The sequence below is a fragment of the Pseudochaenichthys georgianus genome, chromosome 22 (assembly GCF_902827115.2).
Source record: "Pseudochaenichthys georgianus chromosome 22, fPseGeo1.2, whole genome shotgun sequence".
NCBI classification, from domain to species: Eukaryota; Metazoa; Chordata; class Actinopteri; order Perciformes; family Channichthyidae; genus Pseudochaenichthys; species Pseudochaenichthys georgianus.
In genome coordinates this window covers 35,114,228-35,140,611 of record NC_047524.1, presented here as the reverse complement: position 1 = coordinate 35,140,611, position 26,384 = coordinate 35,114,228, and the positions used below count along the sequence as shown (strand labels likewise).

General features: G+C 39.5%; 2 protein-coding genes across 5 annotated transcripts in view; one reads left to right on the top strand and one right to left on the bottom strand.

The window, feature by feature from the left end:
- LOC117467488 (uncharacterized) overlaps positions 1-18,139 on the bottom strand; it is a 21,708-nt gene extending 3,569 nt beyond the window's left edge. The window contains exons 1-5 of the mRNA XM_034111121.2: positions 17,446-18,139; positions 16,724-16,859; positions 15,771-16,514; positions 15,186-15,260; positions 11,988-12,181 (exon numbers count right to left, since the gene is read on the bottom strand). Of these exons, the coding sequence (XP_033967012.2) occupies positions 11,988-12,181; positions 15,186-15,260; positions 15,771-16,514; positions 16,724-16,859; positions 17,446-18,038 (1,742 nt within the window). The 5' untranslated portion in view covers positions 18,039-18,139. The remainder of the gene's footprint in view (positions 1-11,987; positions 12,182-15,185; positions 15,261-15,770; positions 16,515-16,723; positions 16,860-17,445) is intronic.
- adck1 (aarF domain containing kinase 1) overlaps positions 8,506-26,384 on the top strand; it is a 208,608-nt gene continuing 190,729 nt past the window's right edge. For all 4 annotated transcript variants that reach the window (XM_034111232.2, XM_034111234.2, XM_034111233.2 and 1 more), the window contains exon 1: positions 8,506-8,735. The gene's annotated coding sequence lies outside the window, so the exon portion shown is untranslated. The remainder of the gene's footprint in view (positions 8,736-26,384) is intronic.

Here is a 26,384-nt window from a genome sequence, read left to right as displayed (position 1 = left end):
CATTCATGTCAATTGTAGATACATGTTTAGTCTTCTCAAGCACCAAATATCAAATATCTCATTTTACTCAGGTGTAACTAAAGTCTGATTTAAGGGTTGTTTATATTTCACATCATTAATCAGAATCTGCAAAGTAACTCAAATAAGTGTAGTGGAGTAAAAATACCAGGTTAACCTCTGAATTGTAGTGGAGTAGAATTACAAAGTATCAATGAGCTGTCATGTGGGTATATATTAATGCTATATATTAATGCTGCACATTATGGACAGCGATTTTCACCCATTTATTAATTCAGCATACTCTCACTCCCTAAGCGTCCAATAGCGACGTTTGGTCAGTGTCCGTGGCGTCCAATTGTGACGATCCTAGGCTCCTTCAGCGTCATAAAGGGACGCAAATAGCTTTCAAGTTTTCGTATTTCCCATAATAAGAAGTTGCCAGTATTAAACTGTGTACATCCCTGGAGGTTTAGGGGACAGGAAACACTCACATTTAAAACATATAATTAATAAATGGGTGAAAATTGCTTGTGCCCATAATGGGCAGCATTAATATATATACACACATGCCAGCTAAGGTCAGAAGAGCTTTATTTAACAGCTGATCTTATGTTTGTGAGCCCTGTGATTACATTACATTAATTGATAAGCCTGAAACATGCACTTGTCAAGGTTCAGAGGCACATTTTGCAAATATGGCAGTAGCCATCGATCAGCTTAAGTGATAAGATATACTTTATTGATCCCAAGTTGGAACATTTGCATCAATCAATCAATCAATCATCAATCAATGTTTATTTATATAGCCCAATATCACAAATGTTACATTTGTCTCAGTGGTCTTCACAGTGTGTACAGAATATCAGTATGACAATACGACACCCTCTGTCCTTAGACCCTCACATCGTACAAGGAAAAACTTCCAAAGAAAACCCAGTTTAAAGGGAAAAATGGGAGAAACCTCAGGGAGAGCAACAGAGGAGGGATCCCTCTCCCAGGACGGACAGACGTGCAATAGATGCCGTGTGTAAATTGAAAAGATAATACATTTGCAACATAGGTAGTCCAAATGTTTGGAAATGCATGTGTGTATAATAGGAAGATGAATCCACGAGGATATCCATCCAGGACCTATGATCCAGGACCACAGCCACGACTCAAGATCCAGCGCTCGCGATCCAGGACACAGGACCGCAGGATCATCCATGACTCCGGATCCCAGCGTATATAGACACCAAAAAGAAAGACATTTGGGGAAGCTGGGTTAATCGGAACATGAGTGTACACGGGTATAGACAGAGAGAAGGAAGAAGTAAGATGTCCCCCGACAAACTAAGCCTATATCAGCAAAACTAGGGCTGATTAGATTCAGCCCTAACTATAAGCTTTATCAAAAAGGAAGGTCTTAAGCGCACTCTTAAAAACGGATAGGGTGTCTGCCGCCCGAACACAAACTGGAAGCTGATTCCACAAATGTGGAGCTTGATAAGAAAAGGCTCTGGCTCCCATTGTACTTTTAAAGATTCTAGGAACAACCAACAACCCTGCATTCTTGGAACGCAATGCCCTAGTAGGACAGTAGGGTATAATGAGTTCTTTAAGGTAAGATGGCGCCTGCCCATTAAGGGCTTTGTAGGCGAGAAGAAGAATTTTAAATTCTATCCTGTGTTCTATAGGGAGCCAGTGTAAGGCAGCCAGAACAGGAGTAATGTGGTCCCTTTTCCTAACTCTGGTTAGTACACGAGCCGCAGCATTTTGAATCAGCTGAAGCGACTTGATTGACTTCTTGGTACTCCCTGATAATAAAGAGTTACAATAATCCAGCCTAGAAGTAACAAATGCATGGACTAGTTTCTCTGCATCGTTTTGAGGCAAGATATGCCTGATTTTTGCAATGTTACGTAGATGGAAGTAGGCGGTCCTTGAAATTGATTTTATGTGGGCGTTAAAGGATAAATCCTGATCAAATATAACACCAAGATTCCTTACAGTCTCACTGGAGGCCAAATTAATGCCATCCATAGTTAGTATGTCTTTAGATAATTTGTTTCGTAGATTCTTCGGGCCAAGTACAATAACTTCAGTTTTGGTCGTGTTTAACATCAAAAAGTTTAAGGTCATCCACGTTTTTAAGTCCTTAAGGCAGTCTTGAATTTTATTTAGATGATTAATTTCATCAGGCTTGATTGATAAATATAGTTGAGTATCATCCGCATAACAATGAAAGTTTACAGAATGATTCCTTATAATATTGCCTAACGGAAGCATATATAATGTGAACAAAATAGGTCCGAGCACTGAGCCCTGTGGCACTCCATGGCTAACTTTGGTTTGCGTGGAAGATTCATCGTTAACACGTACAAACTGAGAGCGTTCAGATAGATAGGACCTAAACCAGCCTAAAGCAGTTCCCTGTATGCCAACTAAGTGCTCTAGTCTTTGCAATAGGATATCATGGTCGATAGTATCAAATGCAGCACTAAGATCGAGCAAAACAAGAATAGAGACAAGTCCCTTGTCTGAGGCTATTAGAATATCATTTGTGACTTTAACCAGAGCTGTCTCTGTGCTATGATGTGTTCTAAAGCCAGACTGAAAATCTTCAAATAAATCATTGTTTTTTAAGTAATCACACAACTGTTTTGCGACCGCTTTCTCAAGAATTTTTGAGAGGAACGGAAGATTAGAAATAGGTCTATAGTTGGCTAAAACCTCTGGATCGAGGTTGTGCTTTTTAAGAAGCGGTTTTATCACTGCTACTTTGAATGATTGTGGAACATAGCCTGATAATAAAGACATATTCATAATATTTAATAAAGAAGTGCTAATTAATGGAAAAACTTCCTTCAACAGCTTAGTTGGAATTGGGTCTAACATACACGTTGATGGTTTAGAAGAGAGAATCATTGAATGTAATTGTTCAAGGTTAATGGCTGAAAAGCATTCTAGTTTACTATCTAGTGTAATATTAGAACTTACGATTCCGGGAGCTGTTGATAACACTATACTGGTTGAAGGCAAGAGGTCATTAATTTTGTTTCTAAGAGTAACAATTTTATCGTTAAAAAAGCACATAAAATCATTACTACTGAGTGCTAAGGGAATAGAAGGCTCAATCGAGCTGTGGCTCTCTGTCAGCCTGGCTACAGTGCTGAAAAGAAATCTTGCATTATTCTTATTCTCATCTATTAATGAAGAGTAGTAGGCTGCTCTCGCTTTACGCAGTGCTTTCTTATATTCATTGAGAGTAATATGCCAAATTAAACGAGATTCTTCAAGTTTAGTGGAACGCCATATCCTTTCAAGTTGTCTAGACTTTTGCTTTATTTGCGGGTTTCGGCATTATGCCATGGAGCTAATCTATGTTGTTTTATTTTCTTCTTTTTCAAAGGAGCAACAGAATCTAATTTTATTCGCAGCGCATCTATAGCACTATCAACAACATGATCAATTTGGGGTGGTGTACATTTTGTATAAGTTTCCTCCCCTACATGCAGACATGCTATCGAGTTAAGTATTGGTTGAATCTCTTCCTTAAATGTGGCTATAGCACTAACAGATAGGTTTCTGCTGCAAGAGCTTTTGACTAATGCTTTGTAGTCTAGTAACAGTACTTCAAAAGTTACTAAGAAATGGTCGGATAAAGCAGGATTATGCGGTTCGACTAATAGTTGCTCAATTTCAATACCATAAGTCAGAACAAGGTCGAGAGTGTGATTATAACAGTGGGTTGGTTTATTTACACTCTGACAGAAACCAACAGAATCTAATATAGAGTTAAATGCAACAGTAAGGCTATTTTTATCATCGTCAACATGAATATTAAAGTCACCTACGATAATTACTTTGTCTGTTTTAAGAACCAAAGTTGATAAAAACTCAGAGAATTCTGATAAGAATTCTGAATAAGGACCTGGTGCACGATACACTGTAACAAATAAGATTGGCTGCAAAGTTTTCCAGGTCGGATGCGTAAGACTAAAAACGAGGCTTTCAAAAGAGGTATAATTACATTTTGGTTTAGTATTGATAAGTAAACTTGAGTCAAAGATTGCTGCAACTCCACCTCCTCGGCCCGTGCCTCGAGCAATATGAGTGTTGACATGGCTGGGTGGAGTGGCCTCATTTATGCTGACATATTCTTCATGTCTCAACCAAGTTTCAGTGAGACAGCATATATCAATATTATAATCTGATATTAAATCATTTACCAATATTGCTTTAGATGCTAGAGATCTTATGTTTAAGAGACCACATTTAATCTTCCTGTTTTGTTGCACTGTAGTAGTTGTTACATTTACTTTTATTAGGTTATTATGTATGACACCTCTATTAGGTTTTACCTTAAATTGTCCTTGGGCAGACACACACACCGCTAATATTGGGTATTTTATTGGGTTCGGGATTCCTATGGGTGACTGCCTAGGAGAGAGCGCAGAGAAGCGTGTAAGACTGCGACTCTGCCTCCTGGTCTCAACTCCAGTTTGTCATGGATTACGTCCACAAAGCCCTGAAATGTGTAACAGCATGTGTAACAGTTAAATATGCAGTTGTGTTTATTTGAAAATCATTTAGTATAATCACATAAATTCTGTGTTTTATATTCAACAATTCTGTGTTCTTTATTTATTGATTGTTCAATACCTGACAAGGCCGGAGATGAAATATCTACATACATCTTATAAGAGTCTAATACATTATGTATAATATCAGTTAAAATAAGTGCTTCAACATAGTTAACATTGCAGGAGGTATGCACACATATTGATAGATGTCTTGTAATGCACTATTGAGGAACCTGCAACCCAAGTTTTTCATTCAGTGCAGAACTACACCACAGTTGTGTAGGCCTATATGATATGTCAATAAACCTCAGAAAATCTTGAAATCTTGAAAGGGATGTGCAAAATAGTCATTACATACAGTCTTTAATTAACAATTAGTAGAGAATAACGAGTAATGAATATACTTTATAGGGATCGTATTAATATCTAATAATAAAAATATTGAAATTCAATAACATGCTTTAACCACCAGGTGTCCCTTTATATCAGCTATGCACCTTTATGGTGTAAATACAGCCTATCTACCAATTGGATCAAATATAAAAGTGAGCCGAATTAGTGTTGATACTGCAAGGAGACGTATTGTGTGAAAAGAAATGTAAGATGTTGTTTAATGACTGATATATTTATGATCCACGTCACGTTTTCAGTTCCTCATGTTTGTCTTCTCATCAGGGCTCTATAAATACAGAACTACGGCAGATATGTAATATGTAATGCAGCCGAACCGTGTATTACAATGCCGTTATGTGATGACTTTCAAAGAGAAAAGCAAGCACACTCGGAATAAGGTATTATTATTATTTCGGTCTGTATTTGTTAATGACGGTGTGCTCTGAGATGTGAGACTGGAATTGCACAGGGGGGAAATAACGTAGGCTATCTTTAGATGCGGATTTTGTTAAACTAATATGTTTAGGCTGTGGACCAACACTATACATTGACGGGGAAGGGGGTAGCAATAAAGATAACACAATTTAAACAGTTACACAACATAACAGAAATAATATCGATAGCAGCGTCCCTAGCAACCACCTTGGTAACAATGAAAACGTCGCGATTTCCTGAAGTAATCTTCGTAATAACTAGCAAACTAAAGATCATGTACATCCACTGCACACATAATCTGAAATAACAACTCATATTTCTCGCATCAAATGACATCAAATCGCATTTTAATGGCCAAACTAACTTTAAAATAGGCATTTTCTACCGAGAATAAAACTAATTTCGGCCATGTTTTCTTTTTCTGCAGGGAGAAATTTGAAGATCACGTGACATAGACGCCAGCCATCGGAATGAATGGTGAAAAAAACGGGGTTTGTCAAACAGAGCACATGGTGTAGGCCAAAAGATAGCTGGGGATTCTGGGTAGTGTAGTGTCTTCTGCCATCCTTTACTCAAAAAACATATTTGTTTCTCCGAATCGAAGGGGAAAAATACAAAAGCATTGCACACAATTTAAACCAATCAATGTTGTGTAATTAACAAGGATAATCTGGTGTTTTTTAGTCGATGAGTAGTGCAGATATCACTGTAAAATCAATCGACAGTAAGAGGAGTACTTACTTCCGGGTGTAAAATTCTCCGTTATCCAATGGGAATGGATGCTCACATTGCCTTTAAGGGCAGCCGGCATAAACGAATGCTGTGCTTCCATGAGCGTCAAATCCCGACGCAGATGGGAATACATTGCAATCAGTTGAAAGCTATTTGCGTCCCTTTATGACGCTGAAGGAGCCTAGGAGCGTCACAATTGGACGCCACGGACACTGACCAAACGTCGCTATTGGACGCTTAGGGAGTGAGAGTGTGTTGATTAATTATATGTTTTACATTTGATAACACCAATGTGTTTAATACTGGCAACTTCTAATTGTGGGAAAAACGAAAACGTTCAGTAGAGACGTCCCATAGAACATTTTGCGAAACACAATAGTGTAGTGTGTAGTTCTGGGGGGCGTTCGATTCCAGTTTTGGATAGTCTGGCGTGGTTTCGTTCCATTTCAAACAGCTGTTTGACGCTGCGTAACCTTGGCGTACTGCCACTCCAACATCCAACCCCAGACCTTGAAGAGTAATCACGGGGACTGTAGTCCTAAACGATAGCTGGGGATTATGGGTAGTGTAGTGTCTTCGGCCATCCTAAACTCAAAAATGTTGACAATCACAATGATGCTCGAAATGTCCCTTTATAGGCCTACGTCTGTTTCCGGTTATTTTTATTTTGAAATTCAGTTCCTGACGAACGCCAAAAAAGCCCTAGATTATGGAATTAAACCAATAAATAAAAGCAAGGATAATTGTGTGTTATTGGTGAGTAAATAACAGTGTGTTATTTTGAAAAGAATAACAAATTAGAAGGAAAAACATATTTTAAAAATACGAGGCTCTGAGCCCCATGTATTTTCCTCACAGACGGCAACACTAAAGGTCTAAAATAAAGACCTAAATGAATATTTGGGATGTTCTTGCCTTTAGATTCTCCCAATAAGTCCAAGTACAGAGGGTGACTTTGCTGTGAAAAAACACATTTCCACCAAAAAAACGTTAGCATTCATGAAGTAATCTTCGTCATAACTAGCAAACTAAACATCATGTACATGTACTGCACAAATAATCAGAAATAAAAACTAATTTCTCGCATAAAATGACATCAAAACACATTTTAATGGCCAAATGAACCTTAAAATAGGCATTTTCCACCGAGAATAACACGAAGGTCGGCCATTGTTGTTGATCACGTGGTCTGGGAGCTGTTGCAGCGTCCATAGCAACCACCTTAGCAACCATGAATGTCTACACATTCATGAAGTAATCTTCGTCATAACTAGCAAACTAAACATCATGTACATGTACTGCACAAATAATCAGAAATAAAAACTCATTACTCGCATAAAATGACATCAAAACGCATTTTAATGGCCAAATGAACCTTAAAATAGGCATTATGAAGGTCTATGGGACGCCCTGCCCGTAGAAAATGACGGGAAAGGGGTACCCTGTACGTAATATAGCGACGGGGAGGGGCCCTGACCGTCCGTCAATATGTGACGGGATGAGAGTGAGAACGTGTTGCACACACACACACACACACACACACACACACACACACACACACACACACACACACACACACACACACACACACACACACACACACACACACACACACACACACACACACACACACACACACACACACACACACACACACACACACACACACACACACACACAATCAAGAGAGGGCTTTCTTTCCTGCACCAAAACAAACGACTCGCTGGTATCTCAAGCTGAGCGCTCATTGGCTCGGCTAAAGTTTGTTTTTGTTTTGTGTCATTTTACGTCGCCACTTCCATTCACATTTTTCATCATTGTTCCACAATGTTTATCATCATGAAATTAATATCTATATATTTGTATACTATACTTGCACTGCTTACCGTTTTCATACTTTATATATCTTAGCATATTCATGCACACTGTTAATACTGCTCATACTGATCACAGGCTGCTGTGATCAGCAGCCTGTAAAATTGTAAAATTGTTTATTCATCATTCAATTAATTCTATATTTTATTCTGTAGATTGTGTACATTACTTTTCACTTTACTGCTTGTTGCACTCCTGGTTAGAAGCTAAACTGCATTTCGTTGTCTCAGTACCTGTAATATGTGCAATAACAATAAAGTTGAATCTAATCTTGAGCAGGAACAAATGTATTTACTTAGTACATATCTGACATTAACGATTAAACACATTTGTGCATTCTTTATAAATGCAAACGGAGTCCGGATGTGGCAGTATGCACCTTAAAGTTGTTTGCAATTCGCCAAAAAACCGAGAGAAGAAGAAGAAGAAGAACAACAAGCCGACTCCGAGCTGTCCGACTTCAGGCGAGCTTTTTGAGACCTCCCCCGGCTGCGATCGGCTACTCTCGTCTACTTTCGAGGCTCGTCTCAAACAAGCCTAACATCTCCACCGACCGCGCATACCCGGACCGGATAAATTGTCCACATTATGGTAATGTGATAATCAGACTACAATTTGAGTTCGTTGTCACATCTGGATTAAGCAGCCTGATCTCATGCAAGACTACATTAACCAGAAGTCTACGCTCGAAGTAAAGTAAGAGGTCAAACAGACAGCGCCCGTGCTTCACGTTAGGTAAGTGTTCTTACTGACAGATGCATGTATGTAACAATCTGACTTTGCCTCTATTTACATGTTTATTACCATCGACTGCCAGGAGGCACACCACTGAAAAGGTGTCTTTAGGTGACAGCCCCCATACAGCGGCACTCTGTTCCCCGGCAGTGTCACTGTCAGTGAGGGGAGGCTTCAGAGCACTGACCCGTCATTAGCTGTAGAGTGGTAGCGCTACTCATGTCCAAACAGCTAATAGTGCCTATGTCGCACAATAGCGCAGCCTAACCCCCTCCCCAGTCTCTGACGTGCATCTTCGTTTACCTTACTCACTTTTCCTTGGGTCTTAGTCCCTTCCACGTGTGGAAAGACGCAAGGAAACCGAGCTAAGCGAGAAAAACTGTTTTATGAGCAATGCATTTTTTATTTTATATTTTTGTATTCATCTATTCAAGATCATGCATGAATATCCTACACTGTGCATACTAAAGTCCAAATCAGATGCAGACATACAACACAACACAACATCTATCAACCTAAATAAATAATAATAAAAATAAAAATACAGTTTAATATTTCAGGTTAAATATTTGTAAAATACACAATTAGTTTAAATTGCCTTATTAATCCTAATGTTTGAATACTGCTAATATATTGTTTTAGTTATTGGTTGAAATGTCCAACATTTGGTTTGGAGTAAGCCCATCTCTTTTTATGGATATAACATTTTCCTAAAAATAAAATTAATTGCACAATAAAAAAACAAAATCTGTGTCCATAGCCTACTATCAATTTTGAAGTACACAAAAATGTCTCTGTCCTGGCGTTTTACTTTTTTCCCGTTATTCTTTAAAAAAACATTCTACCTCTTACCCGAAAATGCTATACATACATTCATAAAATAAATGGCAGATACTTTCTTCTTGTAGATTACAAAATTAACAGGAATATTCAATGTCGGGTCCAAATCTTTTTTGCAGGATATATTGTGTGTCACATTTTAAAAGAAACCTCCTTAACTTTATTATTTAGTAACAAATGATTTCCAATTAAACACATTTCTTTCCATTTGATGTATCCATAAAGTGGAGCCCAGAAGAATCTTTCTCTGGGCAGAGTTACAGTTTGTATACAGTTCCTTATGTATTTGTTTCAGCATTGTCTCTTGGTAATTTCACCAAGGAAATGCTAGGAAGATTAACACTGAAACCTCAATATCTGAATATCCATCAAGCTGCTGCACACTCCTTGGCAAAGCATCAAAAACCACTGCATATTCTTTTGGTGTAACCGGTAAATCAAATTTAGAGAGGAATTCATTATATGTTAGTAATTGCCCATCAGCATTAACAAATTGTCTAACTAATAAAAGACCACGTTCAACCCATCTTTCATAATATCGAGATTTTCTTTTATATTGAATATTTCTGTTGTTCCAAATGTAATAATTGGTTGGTGATAAATTGTGTTTGTAAATTAGTTTCTAGGCCAACAGGGCTTTCTTATGAAAGTTTGATAACTTTAAAGGTAATGTCTCAATATTGTGATTACATTTAAGAAGAAATGTATCTTCTCCACCCATGAAATTAAATACATATTTAGGGAAAGTATTCCAAATGTTGACATTTTCGCCAACCATTTATCTTTGAAAGTATTATTTAAAGTCTCAAAGCTTAGTACCTTTAAACTACCATTTATTTTACTATTGCATTAGATAGATTTCCTTAAATAATGACACTTATTCCTCCATATGAAATTAAATAGGATCTTATCAAAGTTTTTGTATATTTTAGTGGGCATTTCTAGTGATAAGGACACAGACCGATCCGGAGATCACCTCAGCTTTGGATAACATCCAATGACAGATCCCTCATGAACCACATATTACGGCTTTTGGTTAATTTAAATTATCTATCCACACTGTAAGCCCCGATAAGTTGAATCTACTTAAAAAAATAGAGAAAAGTGGTTGCCTTTAAAAATTTAAGTAAAGCATTATGAAAACTTGAGTAAATTAAACTTAAATTAATCAAGGACTTTAATTGTTATTTGAAGTACAATGCACTTCATGTCAAGTTGATTTTACTTAAAATATTGTGTAATATCAATTGCTTTGCCCAATTATATAACTTAGAATTTTTAGTTGAAAGTGGTTACATTACGTATTTATATTTTTTATTCCGTCAACTACAAAAAAGAAAAAGACACAAAAATAAAGTTTTACCTTTTATTAAAACTTGGATACAATGAAATTGAGCATCCTATAAAAACTGTAGCAAAAATATTGTAACATACATTTTCACATTAAACCATAGCAATCTCTCTCTCTATATATAAACAGATATATATCGCTCTGAAAAAATTAAGAGACCTCTTTAAAATGATAACTTTCTCTCGTTTTACTGTTTGTAAAAACTGGATTAACATTTGTGTTTTATTCTATAAATTAATGACTGACAACATTTATCCCAAACTCCAAATATTCTTATTTAGAGCATTTATTTACAACAAATACCAAATGTTCAAAGAAACCAAAAAAGATGGAGTGTTTTCAGACCTCGAATAGTGCAAAGAAAACAATTTAAAATTCATTTTTCAACAACACAATACTATTGTTTTAACATGGGAAGAGCTCAGGAATCAATAATTGGTGGAATAACCCAGATTTTCAATCACAGCTTTCATGCGCATTGGCTGCTCTGCAACACCTTTCACATTGCTGTTGGGTCACTTATTAAGCCACTCCTGGCACAAACAAATCAAGCAGCTTGGCTTTGTGTGCCAGGAGAGACATAAAGTCTCCCAGCAACAATGTGACAGACTGGTGGCGAGCAACCAAGACGCATTGAAAGCGGTTATTGAAACATCTGGGTTATTCCACCAAATATTGATTCCTGAGCTCTTCCCAAGTTAAAACATTAGTATTGTGTCGTTTAATAATGAAGAACTTGTTTTCTTTGCATTATTTTAGGTTTGAAAACACAGAATTTTCTCTGTTATTCTGACCAGAAAAGTATTTTCTGCAAATAAATGCTCTAAATGACTTCTTTGTTTGGAGTTTGGGAGAGATGTTGTCAGTAGTTTATAGAATAAAACACAAATGTAAATGCCAACAAGAGGTCAAACAGTGCAAACATGCAACAACTACAACAAAATGCAATATTGAAGTAGCCAACTTTTCAGAACCCCGTAAGCTGATTTTTGGGTGCCAGCTCAACCTTACCAAGCTTCAACATCACCTGCTGAACAAAGTGGTAAGTGTTTTTCATGCACTTTGGGTACTCCAATTGCAGGGCATAAATGAGTCCGAACAGGACACAGAAGGCCTGAGGCAGGTTAGCCGGTCCATCCATCACTACATTCCCCTCCAAGATGATTGCCACACTGGATGGGTTGAGCTGCGGATGTTCTCCGACACAGAGGATTCCCAGTGGAGTTTGACTGTACACCTCCTTATCAGCCGCATCCTAACAGAGAAATAAAGAGATTGACATATAATTCTACATCGTCCACCAAAAAGTTGCTTCCACTGTTTATAATGAAAAGCATCATACAACATAAAAACCATAAGTAATAAATAAAAGGACAATCTGGGCCTTAAATTGGCCTTACGTGGATCTGTACTTTTCAAGTACTAGTTGCAAATTGTGCACCAAATATGGTTTTGTATGTAGCTTGGCTGCCATGAATTTGTGAACATTTGATGCAGACAATCTTCATTATTCACCTACAACACATTAGGCGTTAGGCTTATTTATTATGAAGGACACACACAGACACTCCCTTGATCTTTACCCTTTGTAGTGTGTGCACAAAACTATTCCAGAACATTATAAACATTTTCTCTAACTGTCCCCCTCGTACCTGCACGCCGGAGGAAGGACTAAACAGACACATAACCTCACATTACAGTGTATAGTGCAGAACTAAAATGATCTACCAGCAAAATGGCCAAAATATATGTATTTTTTGGATTTACTGTATTTTATGAACAGTGACTGTTAATTGTTTGGATTTGCTTTGTGTTTATATCTGTTCCGTCATTTATATGGATGTTTCATCATCTATATATATTTCGAAGCCAAATCCATTTGGATGTGTGATTCTTGTGTTTCAATAGGCTACATGCACAGTCACTTCCGCATTCTACTCAGGTTATGCTAACGTTAGCTGTCAAAAGCTAGGTAACGCCAGAGCCCTATAGTATAACTACTATTATTATTATTATTATACTATTACTATAGTAGACTACTATAGGGCTCTGGGTAACGCTATGTACTGTTTCTGGTGTTAATTCTTTAAAACATTAGCCATTTTGCTAACAAATACTATCGTTTAATAGCCTTATAGCCTAGCCAAGGTTGTCTTGTTGTTAGCCACACTGCATAATGGTATCGGCTTTTGTAAAGCAATGTTGCCATAGATGTTTTGACGTGAGTATAGATCTAACGCTGTTGCTCTGTTTTTTTTCATTCAGTGTCCAATAAAGACAGGCTGACAGGGCAGGTCAGCGTGAGAGCCTTGTGCTACAGGTCAATGAGGAAGAGCGAGACAGCACACAGTTTGAGTGTAGGCAGGCAACATTGCCACTGTGTTCCCCCCCTGTTTATTGAGTTTCAGTTCAGTTAAACATTAGTTTACCTTAAGGGAATCTCAACAGTGTCCTACTTGTCCTACTGCTTTATCACAGCTGATTGGTCAGATATTATTACATTGATTATGGATGTGTAAGTATGGGGGTTCAAATATATAGTCAAAACTGCTTTAATACAATTTTCAAGGCATCTTAGTTTCCAAAGAAAGTTCATTGTGGTATTGTAGGGTAAGAGGGTAACACTAAGCATTCAGGAATACATGCTTCTTCTAGGATAATGGGTCAGTAAAAATAACCAATAATTCTACTCATAACCTCCTGGCTCATTTACCACAAGTGAGGTTACTAATCACTAGTATTTCTTCTCTCTTTTTTAGATAACGCTTCGTGATTCATCACCAGTGGTGCTCACGCACAACCAGTGCTCCTGTGTTGCAGGAACTGTTTTGTGTAATCACACGGTAGCATTGCTGTTCCAAACAGCACATTACACTGAACTGAACATGTCAGTTGTGCCACCTGTGCATAGCTGTACTGAATCGGAACAGCAATGGCACAAGCCGCGAACAATGGTAATTTCAATGAGGTTCAAATACTTGTAATCTTTCACAGAGTTTTTGTTTTAAAGTGACTCAACGAACAGTACTTGTCTTTTCCTTAAGGGTGTGAAGCCAGGGCCCATCAACTCCATGGTCTTCACCAAGCCTGTACCAAATAGGATGGTGCAGACTGGAGTAAGGTAATTTTAGCTGGAAAATTGTGTTTCCTGTGTTTTTTAAATTCATAATTCTGGTGCTGTATTCCTAACCTTTGTCACATTAATGTGCTATATTGTCTTTGCCATTCTTTGTAGGAGTGGATTCTACAGAGGCATGGTGGGGCCATTACCAGATCCCTGCCTGTTCAGAGTTACAGAGGCATGGTGGGGCCATTACCAGATCCCTGCCTGTTCAGAGTTACAGAGGCATGGTGGGGCCATTACCAGATCCCTGCCTGTTCAGAGTTACAGAGGCATGGTGGGGCCATTACCAGATCCCTGCCTGTTCAGAGTTACAGAGGCATGGTGGGGCCATTACCAGATCCCTGCCTGTTCAGAGTTACAGAGGCATGGTGGGGCCATTACCAGATCCCTGCCTGTTCAGAGTTACGGAGGCATACTCAGCATTCAGCATGGAAGACAGACCGCTTGTGACCACAATGAACATGAGACCTGACAAGCCCCTTGTGGAAAGTGCCTTCGGGATTGTGCAGGAGGGCAGTGTTCTGTCCTATCAGATGCCTGCTTTGACGTCTCGGTACACCACACTTCACACTGACACACCACCAACACCGCACTTGCCCATAGAGGGGTATGTGATCTTGCCATGTGATTTACCGCTGGTGTGCTCAGAAGAGGAGCAACTGCATATTAACAGCTTATCTGTTGATTTAGAAATGTCTCACAAAATTGAGGAGGCTACCCGTGAGCAAAGCTCTAGCTCAGAGTGGCATCTGCTCCGCAAACCCAGGGTTACTGCCTCTAGGTTTAGAGAGATTTGTCACGTCAGAGGTGAGAGCTCTGCTAACTCTCTTGCAGAGCGAATACTCAAAGGTACAAGCAGACTGCAGAGATGAGGAGAGGTGCAGAGATGGAGCCCACAGTAGCAGCTGAATACAGTAGACTGGCAAACGTGAACTACTCCCCTTGTGGCCTTGTCATTCACCCCTCTACGCCCTGGCTTGGTGCCTCCCCTGATGGAGTTGTATTTGACCCAACAGAATATCCCCAATTTGGCCTTGTTGAATTCAAATGTCCCAATGTCCCAAATTATGTCGACTGCAAATATGTGCAGATGGAATGTGGCTCCCCTAAGCTCAAGAAAAGCCATGCCTATTACTGGTAAGTACAGGGTCAACTTCTTGTGTCTGGGATGCAGTGGTGTGACTTTGTAGTGTGGGCACAGGAGGACTACCTGGTGCAAAGAATATACACAGATCCAGAAGTGCAAAGAGCAATCAGAGAAAAAGTAGACTTTTTTTTTTTTTACACATACATGCCGAAGTACCTGTCATTACAAAAGTAGTGGGCACTGCAGCCATTGATAACTCTGTGAGCAGTTAGCTGCTAGACCCTGGCTCAGCCGTCATTGTTTTTAGGAGGCAATCCCTCAATCATGTGTTTTGAATGACAACAAAATGTGATTTTAATATATATTGTTTATATTGTATATTGTTGATATTGTTTGTTTGTTCACATTTCATATATGTAAATAAATATACAATTGTATTTAAAAAGACAAAGTGAAGTGATTTTTTTGTAATGAATAGTAAATCATTGCATTTGTAAGAAATCATCAACGCATTGTAATTTGCCATTTACCATTTATTCAAACAAAACACTAGCGTGTGTCAGGCAACACGGTGTGCTCGCCCAGCTTAATCACAGCTACCTGCACAGGTGTCATCATCTTGTCTTATTTCACCCATTTCTTGACCAGTGCTTTGTTCTGATAGTTTGACAGCATACATGCTACTGCAAACAGCTGGTTGATGTTGTAGGCATGGGACAGGAGGATGACGCCATCAAAAAGTTTGTTCTCTTTTATCCTCCTGATGACACGCTCCACATGAACCCTCAGTCTGACAATGGCCTGTGTCTCCCTCACCTGATAGGCCGGCATTTGCTTCTGCTTCGACAGAAAAGGTGGGCAGTACACTTTGCATTTGCAGCAATCGCTGATCAGGAAGCCCTTATCTACCATCACTGCCATGTTTTCAGTCAACAACGCAGCTATTCCAGACTGTTTGAAAATCTCCTTGTCGCTGACAGAACCACCGTACAAACTGGAAACAAATGTCACTGCGCCATGTGGGGCTATGCCAACCAGGGCTTTCATGGTGCAGTGAGATTTGTATGTAGAATACATTTCACTTTGGAGGAGGAGTGAGGATGGTGTTTGACACCTCAGCTCTGTGCAATCCAGGATCACCTGTGTGTCTGGGAAATCTTTGAAGGCCTCTGGGAGGTGGGCTTGAACTTCTGCAGGTGTAAGCCAGATGCACTGTGACCCCAATAAAGTTGTAAGAAAACTTGTCCATGTTGCAATGATGCGGCTCACAGTGGACTGGTGTACGTTGAAGCGGTTTGCGAGGTCCCTTTCTTTCAAACCCACCGACAGGAAGCAGAGAAAAAGGAAGAACTCGTCAATTGGCTGAAGCAGCTGTCTCTGGAAGATAAAAACAAAAAAGGGTACTATATTAATGTCATGAGTGTAGCACACCATGGGAAAAACATTAAGTTGTTTTAGTTCTCTGATGTATTCAAAAATGATTGAGTACTATAGCCTTTTAGCCAACACAAAAGCAATGAAATGTCAGAGAAACATTTTCCCTTCAGTTTGTGTTTAGAGTGTGTGTTAAAAGAAACGTAGCCTACCGTTGATGGACGTGCGTGTGTAACCACTTCTTCATTCCTCTTGGCAGCTGATATCGCTCTTGTGACGCGAACCATTTTATAAATGGAAGGCTCAATCAGAAACCAGAAGGCCATCAGGTGGTTATAGCTCGGGAATCTGTACACAAAAGACACATGTCAGTCATTAATTGACTCCTTAACTGTACCACATGGGCTAATGCTTTCCTCTTGTTTGCTATAATACATTACAATTCAAATAGACTGATTAAGAAGGCACTTGGTGCAGGTATAGTAATATACAGCAGTAACATGTAACCACTACATTAAAGCAGCAGTAATAATCTAAAACATAAAGGGAACATTTTACACAGAATGACTACTTTTACTCTTCATTCTTAAGTGTGCAACTGGGAGAAACGCAGTGGATATTGACATGTACTTTTACTTTGGTAAGGTTTTGAAGATTTCCACTTGTAGTAAAGTATTATCAGTATGTTGTTGGTATTAGTATGTTTTACTCCACCACATTTAGTTAACCTTCATAGTTTCTAGTTACTTATAAAAACACATGATTTATGATTCTACATGTTCAGTTCAGGAGTATTTTCAAACCATAGTATTTGTACTTATACTTCAGTTAAGTTGAGTAGCCTACTTATTCCAACACTGCATGCATATAGTCAGCAGTCAAACGGCAGGTAACCCATCTCAAAAACTTGGATAGAATTTAGCCAAAACATTACCTGGTATAGAATCGGATGTTGTCGTCGGAGCCAGCAAACCGCTGTAAGCAAAACTCTCGCTGGACTCTTAACTCCTGCAGTTGCTTCTGCAGATCCTCCACTGTTTTGGAGTTGTCTTCTGTAGCTTGAGAGGACATGTCCAGTGAAGCTGGTTCAGGGGCTGAGCAGTAATCATGGTCACGGACATCCATGTGCTCTTCCTGCTCCTCCCGAGAGACTGGTTCAGTGGGCCGCTCCCTTCTCTCCCAAACACTAGCCCGCGGTGTTTGAGCAGTGAAGTGATTCCACTCAAACAGAGTTGGTACAGCACCTTTCACAAGCCTCCTACGGCCATCAAGGGTTTTTGGCTCTATTAGTTGATCCGTAGCGAAGTGACGACTGCAGACCTTGGAGTGAGAGGAGATTGTGAAGTTATCGCGTCGTATTTTAACCAGCCACTGTCTTCGCAGCTCGAGTTCGGTCGGAAAGCCATGGAAACTTAGGACCCCGTTAAATTTAGCTGACGCCGTACAAAGTGGGACACAGCAGTGCTCGGAGTAGTTCTTTACTTGTCTTTGCAAATGCTCCGTTTTGAAAATCTTCCGTCGACTCATATTTAAACCATAGATTTAAACAGTAAAACATTTGTGGACGCTCAGCTACGCAGACCGGAAGCAAACCGGAAGCTCCCAAGCAGTATTACGGCTAAGGCGGAAGTACGTCTCAGACCCTAGTGCATGTAGCCTATTGCTATATTTCCTCGAAGGCTTTGATTATCATAAGACAAAGATTACAAAAAATAACATTAATGAAAAAATGTTTAATTTGCATTTTTCCTAGAAAAGCATGAACATGTAAACCTAGTTTTTCTTAGAGTGTATTTTTTCTTACATAAATTACATTTGTATGGACACTTACTTTGTTACATTTTATATAGCAAAGAGTATTTAAAAAACCGAATCATATTTCATTTATATTGTTGGTGAATTAGTTAGACAATATATATAAGGAATTGTGTAAATTACATTTAGTTCCGTATTTTATTTAAACCCTGAATAATGTCCCGGGTCAGTTTGACCCAAACATTACCAAAGGGTTCAAAATGTGAACATAACACAAGGGTTAAAGTAACTTACGGTGCAGGTCTTGAAGAAGGCAGAAGGCTCATCCCCCAAGATGATTGGCAGTCCCCGAACACAAAGGCATCTGATGTCTGTTGGCTCAGTGGTCTGGAATATAGTGGAGATAACAAAGAATGGTCATACATTCATCAAATACATTCTACAAACTCTACACAATGACTTTATTTCAAATATAGTTGAAAGTAAAGGAGAGGACAAAAGGAGATGACATGATGGGAGAGAATAGAAAAGGGAGAGAACATAACTTCTTCTTGACCAAAGAATAGAATAGGAAACAAAACAAGAGAGCAAAGCAAAATGAACAAGGGAAAAGAGGAAACAATGACACATGAAGAGATGCAATTAAATTGACAGGACAAGAGCAGCAAATGAGAGAAAAGAAGAGATGAGAAGGAAGTCAAAGGGACAGAAGAGGAACAAGGAGAGAGGAAAGAGATTGGGTAGACAGATGTTAAGTAAACCCACCTTTGTCTGACTTAAAAGCTCAGACAGAAATTGGCCAGTGACACCCTTCTTCTTCCTAAAGAGGTCCATCAGGCTCGGAGAGAAACGGTCAAGTGCATCGAAGAAGTTGTCCTTGAGATTTTCCCCCACTCGCAATAAACCTGAAACACAAAAGAGAACAAACCATGTAAAACTGTCAAATAAAATCATCCTTGGTGAAACAAATAAGTGCATTTTTTATTTAGACAGCTTTTGCTTGCTTCAGCATCTGATTTTTCAAGATGCCTCTGTGCACTTCTCACAGTAATATCTTAATAAAATCAGATATTTAAGTAGGTATGAGGATATAACTACATTTTATGAACATTACATTTAGAACACAAAAGGACAAACAAACCTGGGGAGGTTTCAGCCTGGAACCTCCACCCCGCTGCGGGACCCGTGGTGGGACCCCCGAGTCAGACGATGCGTCTTGGTCACGCTTCATATCGGCCGGCCCAGGAAGAGACACGCAGCACACCCTGCCGGCCATCAGAGTCGAACCTGCAGTTCGGAGGAACCGACCGCCAGGACACCGGCACTAGGCCGGTGGAGGCCCTCCGATGGTGGGTCGCGTTTGCCATTCGATCAGTGAGAAGAGAGGACAAAAATGCAACAAGAATTGTCAAAATCGGTTAATATATGGACGAGTGGGGGGGGGGGGGAACGGCTGGACACAGGCTGTGGGGGGACATGGCCGTGGGCTATGTCCCCGTTAGAAGGAACCGGGTGAAATAGCCAAAAAAAGACAAATTAATAAAAACCGGGGAAAAGTGACAAAAAGTGTCCGAAAATAGGCACTCGTGAGTAGTGTTGCACGGTGTACCGATACTTGAAAGGTACCGCGATACCCTGCCGTTAAAAACGGTACGATTCCTCCGTTTCATTAGTATCGGTACTTTAAGAATGACGGGGAAAAGTACTCCCGTGAAAAAGCGCCGTTTTAATAAGAGCCGTGTGTGTTCAGCGCTCTGCTTCCACTCCCTGCACTGCAGCCGTGCCTGCAGTCCCGCTCCTCTCAAGAACGCTCTAAGTCCCTCCCCTCTCTCGTGCACGCGGCCACGCGCTAGCTGCCAGAGCATGTGAGAAAACGAGAAGCATGGCTGCAAGTGGGAGTGCAACTGCCGCTGCGCCTCGGCTTGTTGACAAAAAAGACGCCAGAAGTCTGTGAACGGGCCGTTCAGGTGTTCAGAGCAGAGCTCCCTGTCGGAGCGGCAGAGCGTGATGTGCACTGAAAAGTTTTTCTGTCGCAATATTATCGTTGAGCAAACTTAACTAGCAAACTAGCATCACTATCTGCTAACGTTAGCTTTAGCCTTCGTTTTCTATTAGTTTTTTTCATAGGCTATAAACGGAGGTGGTATAAGTATATATCTTGTACTTGAGTAAAAGTAGAAGTACCAGAATGTAGGAACAATCCTGCAATCAAAATGTTCCTCAAATGAAAGTACAAAAGTATTATCATCAAAATATAGTTAAAGTAGCGACAGTAAAAGTAGAAGTACTCAGGTCTTGTACTAGAAGCAACAGAGTGTAGGAATACTCTGTTACAGTAAAAGTACTGCATTCAAAATGTTCCTCAAGTAAAAGTATTAAAGTAGCGACAGTAAAAGTAGTCATCACTAATACATGTAGTGGAGTAAAAGTACACCATGTACCTCTGAACTGTAGTGGATTAGAAGTACAAAGTAGCAAAAGAAACATTGAAATACTTAAATAAAGTACAAGTATCTCAAAATTGTACCCAAGTAGTACTTGAGTTTATGAACTTAGTTACTTTACACCAGTGACTATAAAGATAGAAAGACTCAGCCTTGCACAGAGGCATGAAAATACATTTTCAAAATGCTCAACAGTGCTGCCAAAATGTTAAACTCACTGCTACACAATTAAAATAAATGCTTTTATATATATTTATATTAGATGTGACTCTTTGGTGTTTCTGTTCTTAGTAACCTGCTGCTTTAGTTGTTCTGACTGCTAAAATCATCTGTTATTCCTAATTTTAAAGCCGATATTCCGTGTTTCCCTTTTTTTAAGAAAAGTATCGAAAAATAATCGGAATCGCAATTCTTGACTTGGTATCGGTATCGAAACCAAAATGTTGGTATCGTGACAACACTACTCGTGAGGCGGGCAGAGTCCACTGTTAACTCCCGTTACATTCCTCCATGGTTTGAGCGAAAACATACGAGAACCAGGATGGGGGGTTCAAAAGGCCTGCCCAAGGCCGACCCAAAGTGCATGGTGAGCGGACTCATCACCTCCCTGAGAGTGGAGGTGTCCTGAGAGTGGAGCCTGCAGGCAGACCCCTCTCAGGCTGACAGGCAGGTAGGCCATCCAGCTATTTTAGCCGGGCCGGCTAAAATGATTGGTGGTGCTTTTTACAGCGCTACGGCTTCCACAGATGAACATTTTGTATGTATTTATTGTCAAAGCATTTCATATATGCATTGCTATCGGGATGTTAAGAGCATTCCATGGAATATAACAATAAGTGTTTCTGAAATAAATTACATACCCCACCTTTAAGGGACGTTAATCAACAACATCTGATAACGTAATGTGGTCGCTAATGTTAGCTAAATGGCGTCTCACCTGATGTAGTAGCACAAAGCATCCGTCCAAGCGCCACCCTCCTCTCCCTATGATGGAAGCCTGAGACAGCCTGTGGTGGCAGGGTTCTAGCGTCCGGCGTTCAATGTGGGGTGGTGTCCGACTCACACGACTAAAAGAAAGGTGACAAAAACAGCAACTGGGTGTGAAAAAGTGAAAAAAGTACAGCACTATCTGTTTAAAACTATCTGCACCTCGTAGCCTACTATCGCTCAGTAAAAGTTAACAAAAGCGAGGGAAACACACATTGCCTGACTGTAGTAGCGTAGAAGTGCTGCAGTTAAGTGATGTAAATCAAATGAAAACTTAATGCGGTCGCTATTAAGATCTAGATCCCTCCGCGGGCTCCATGATCAAACTGCGGGGATTCCCCCCCCCCCTAATGACCACCTAGCAGCACATTATACCGCTTATTACACGGCTACATACTAAAAAAACAAACAAATTATTCATAATATCGATTTTAAAATGATTTAATTGACTTAAAAATGATCGTAATGCTTCCGCCAAAATAAAAAGTCCGTTCCACGGCGCACCAACGAATGGAACTTTAATTCATAAAATAAACGGCAGCATTATTCGAATTTACCTGTAACTGTCAAAGTCTGTTAACATTTTATTTTCCTCTAACAAGTACTTAAACAATGCGAGAGAAGCCCACACCGTGTTCCCGCCAGTTGATACTTCCTGTGGCTGTGTTACACCCAAAAGTACGAGAATTCAACCAAGCCGTGTTAGCTAAATCACTCACCAGATTCAGTAGATAAGGCAGCCGTGCAGCGTCCTTCCTTTGGAAGCGTAGACAGCGCGGTGAAAGGGTGCAAGTCCGGCGTTCAAAGTGGGGTTGCGTCCGACTGAGAAATTGCGAGCTGGAAACGTGGCTGCGGCACATCCAGATCCTTCTCTTTCCCATAATGCATTGCGAACATGACTAAAACTTCATAATGTGAAGTTACTTAACTTAAAATTATTGACACATTGCTTAACTAACACATGTAAGTATTATATGCTTACATTTGGTAGTCAGCAAGTAGAATAAGCTTACATTTGATAGTAATGCAATGAAACTTAAATAATGTCAGTAATTTGTAATTCATTATTTAATTAGATATGAACTCCGGGCTAACAGTCTCGTTACCTTGAAGCTGACTATTTTAAATGTGTGTGTGTAATAGGAAGAAATACGAAGGGGCTCAGTCTCAGCAGACACCTTTGTCTTATCCCACTACCAATATCAAATCTAGGAGTTACTTAATTAAGCTGTTGCAGCCTTTATATGAAGTTTGAACAGCTTTCCAAAAGTGATTCCCAAATCCAAAGGATTTAATTACTTTAAACATGAATACACATTCAAATCCTTATTGTTTCAAATGCTTTATCACAGTCTACGAATAGAATAAAGCTTTCGTCCAATATATATTCAGTTTAATCGATCATATCCAGAATTAATCAGGTGTTATTACTTGTATTTATTCTTGTCATAAATCCAGATTGTTCTTCATCAATAATATTATTTTTCAAACTTTTAGCAAAGACTAATGCAAACATGTTGGCATCATCATTCAAAAGACTAATAGGTATCCAATGTTCAATACTCATCTTATCTTCTTTTGGTTTAGGTATCATTTTAATAAGACCTTGTCAAAGAGTTTGCAGTAATTCTTCTTTTCCCATGGCTTCTTCATACATGGCCACAAAAAATGGGGCTAATGCCTACTAAAGGCAACCCTTCATTCCCTGGAGATGTATTATCTTTAAGAGAGCCAATACATGTCTGCACCTCAGTTAATTAGATTTTCTTGTCAGATTCTAATTTAAAACGATTTAACCTGTTAGGCCCAAGCCTAACTTTCAGACTCGAAAATGACATGCCCAGAACAAATGACTATATCTCAGTGTTTCCCCTATATATAAATAGTGGCGCTGCAGCGCCACTGCTAAAATATGTGCGCCACTGCTACGTAGGAAGCACCAGCCAGGTACCCAACAAAAAGAAAAAATATATAATTCTTCTTTTTTAACTTTTTTTATTAAAATAATAATAAGTGGCAAGGTGCCGGTACTCAGTAAAATGCCGGTACTCAGCCGCCAGCCGCCAGCGGCACCTCATGACGCATGACAACAAATATGCCCAGCGTACCTAGATGCGTCATGAGATGCCGCCGGCCTCATGACGCATCTCATGACGCATCTCATGACGCATCTCATGACGCATCATGACTGAAAGATGGTGAGTGTACTCAGGGACGAGGAGTCATTTAACCAGCCGCCACCAGCTGTTTCATATGGATGTTGAGAGGTATCCATATATGTCTTCATTTTGCTCTCAAAGTGCACCAGATTGATGCATCTAACTTCAATATCTTCCCGGGGGAGCATGCCCCTGGAACCCCCTAGAGGGTGTCAGGTCCACTCCCCACTTATAAAAACAGCACTTTACCCCTGCACCCCCTCTAATCTCAGATGCACCCTGAGTAATTTTGTTTAAGTACAGTGAGCCTTTTTAAAATATACAGTAAAGAGACAAACCCACCAGCATTATAGGATATACTATGACTTTGAGCCAAATACTTGTTTTTGGGCTGTATAAATAAATTGACTTGAAACAGTTGCTGATTTAGAGTACTGGCACCTTTTTGATTCCAATTCAAGCACTGCTTATCAGGCGCCCACAGCTCACAGCCAGCGTGGGAGCGAGAGAGCGAGCGAGGGAGAGAGAGAGGGGGGGTGCACCGGTACCAGCGCTGTTGTTATTAGAATCTGGTGCTAGCTGCGCTAACGGATATAAGAAGTAGATGTTTCTACAACCGGAGTGGAGGAGAGCTCTCCAGTCAGGCTGAGAGGCTCAGTGGGGTAAAGGACTCGGAGTGTTTACATAGTTAATTTTAGTCTATGTTATCTCAGTGGGTCTCAAATATTTTGACCACAAATTATGTAAACACATATTTCCAAGGCACTCCTTTATAATTATTAGGATAAATAAAAACAGGTTTGAAATCATTCCAATGTATAATATAGGACAATAAACCAAAAATATTGTTTAAAGTTGGAGAGATACAAAAATATGCATGAATAAATAAATAAATGTTAACTGGTCAAATAAGATATGAATGAACAACAAAAATAAAATAAGTTACATTTATTTATTATTGGTTATGTTCACATACTTATTTGATTATTAAAATGTATACCGATCTTTTTCATATGGGTATTTTAGAGTTGTACCCCCTAGATCAGGTCTCTAGTAATTGTGTGCTCAAAGTGCACCAGATTGAAGCATTTTACTTTAAAATGTTCAAATAAATCTTCCCCCTAGAGCAGGGGTGTCAAACTCAAGGCCCGGGGGCCACATTCGGCCCGCGACTTCATTTTATGTGGCCCCACAAGAGCTTGCAAAGAATATAATATGTTTATTATACGGTTACATGCTACAGAAGCACGTTGCCCATAAACTACATGTCCCACAATGCATCTCAAATATGACTTTTTTCTCAGAATTTGCCTTTTTTTCTTCAAAATATGCATTTTTTCATGCATTTTTCAGAATTTTCTTTTTAAATCATTTTGGGACATTCGCACTGAAGAGACTTGCCTTAGACTTCTGCTTTCAGACGTAGTTAATTATGAAGTTATTACCCTATCCGATGATAATCCAATGCAGAGGCAATGATGTAATATAATACATTATTTTATATATATGATATATTTATATATGTATTTTTATATAGTCTTAAAGTTACAACCGGCCCTTTGAGTGAAACCATAATGCTGATGTGGCCCGCGATGAAATTGAGTTTGACACCCCTGCCCTAGAGGATGTGACGTCCACCCCCCAATTCAAACATGTTCATACAATACTGAATACATTTGAAGCCATTTTGAAGTCTATTACCTATGTCAATAAGTGTCTGTTTTTGTAGTGTATTTGTCTTTTGTAGAGATTTTTCATTTATTCTTTATATATAAAATCTCGCCTAGGTCAGCAAATTGGCTAGAACCGGCCCTGGTACTAGGCCTCAAGAGACTTTATTGTGCTGGCAGACACATAGAAACAAATTGGCGGGGCACACTTTGCACGTGCACATACTAAAAAAATCCACACGCTCCGCGCTCACATTACTGTATGCTGGGCCCACGTGCCTTAGCACCGCTGCTATGACTCCATCCTAGGGGAAACACTGTATCTTCACTTCTAAAAGGGGTAAATTAATAATCTTTTTTCTCAAAGCAATGATACACCTGTGAGTTGGATGCAGAAAAGTCAGAATCAATATAGATGTTTTTATTTGAAAGTAAATTCAGATTGAACATAGTAAAACAATTTAAATTATAGTTTCCGTCCAAAAAAACCCCATTACCAATAGTGAAGACCACCCTTGAATGATGGGATAGTAGACTAAAAGCTTTAGGAATCCAAACTATAACATATAATAAGTACACTGAATCAAATTAAACTGAATTAAATCCTAGTAAGTATTAACAGGGAGCTCCGCCTATATGGCCAACTCTCCACCTATCAGAGGAATGGGGGGTTGGGCCACAGCCGGCCATTGCCGCTCGAAAGCGCTGGAGACGCTGTAGTACATATGCCAGGCCTGTAAGTGGCGCTGTAGTCTGCCACAAAAGCAGCGAAGAAGACTTCCCGCGCATGGTTGCCATGGTTGCCATGGTTGCCATGGTTGCTTTTCTGTTTATTCTCCACTGTGGACACTCTTTTTC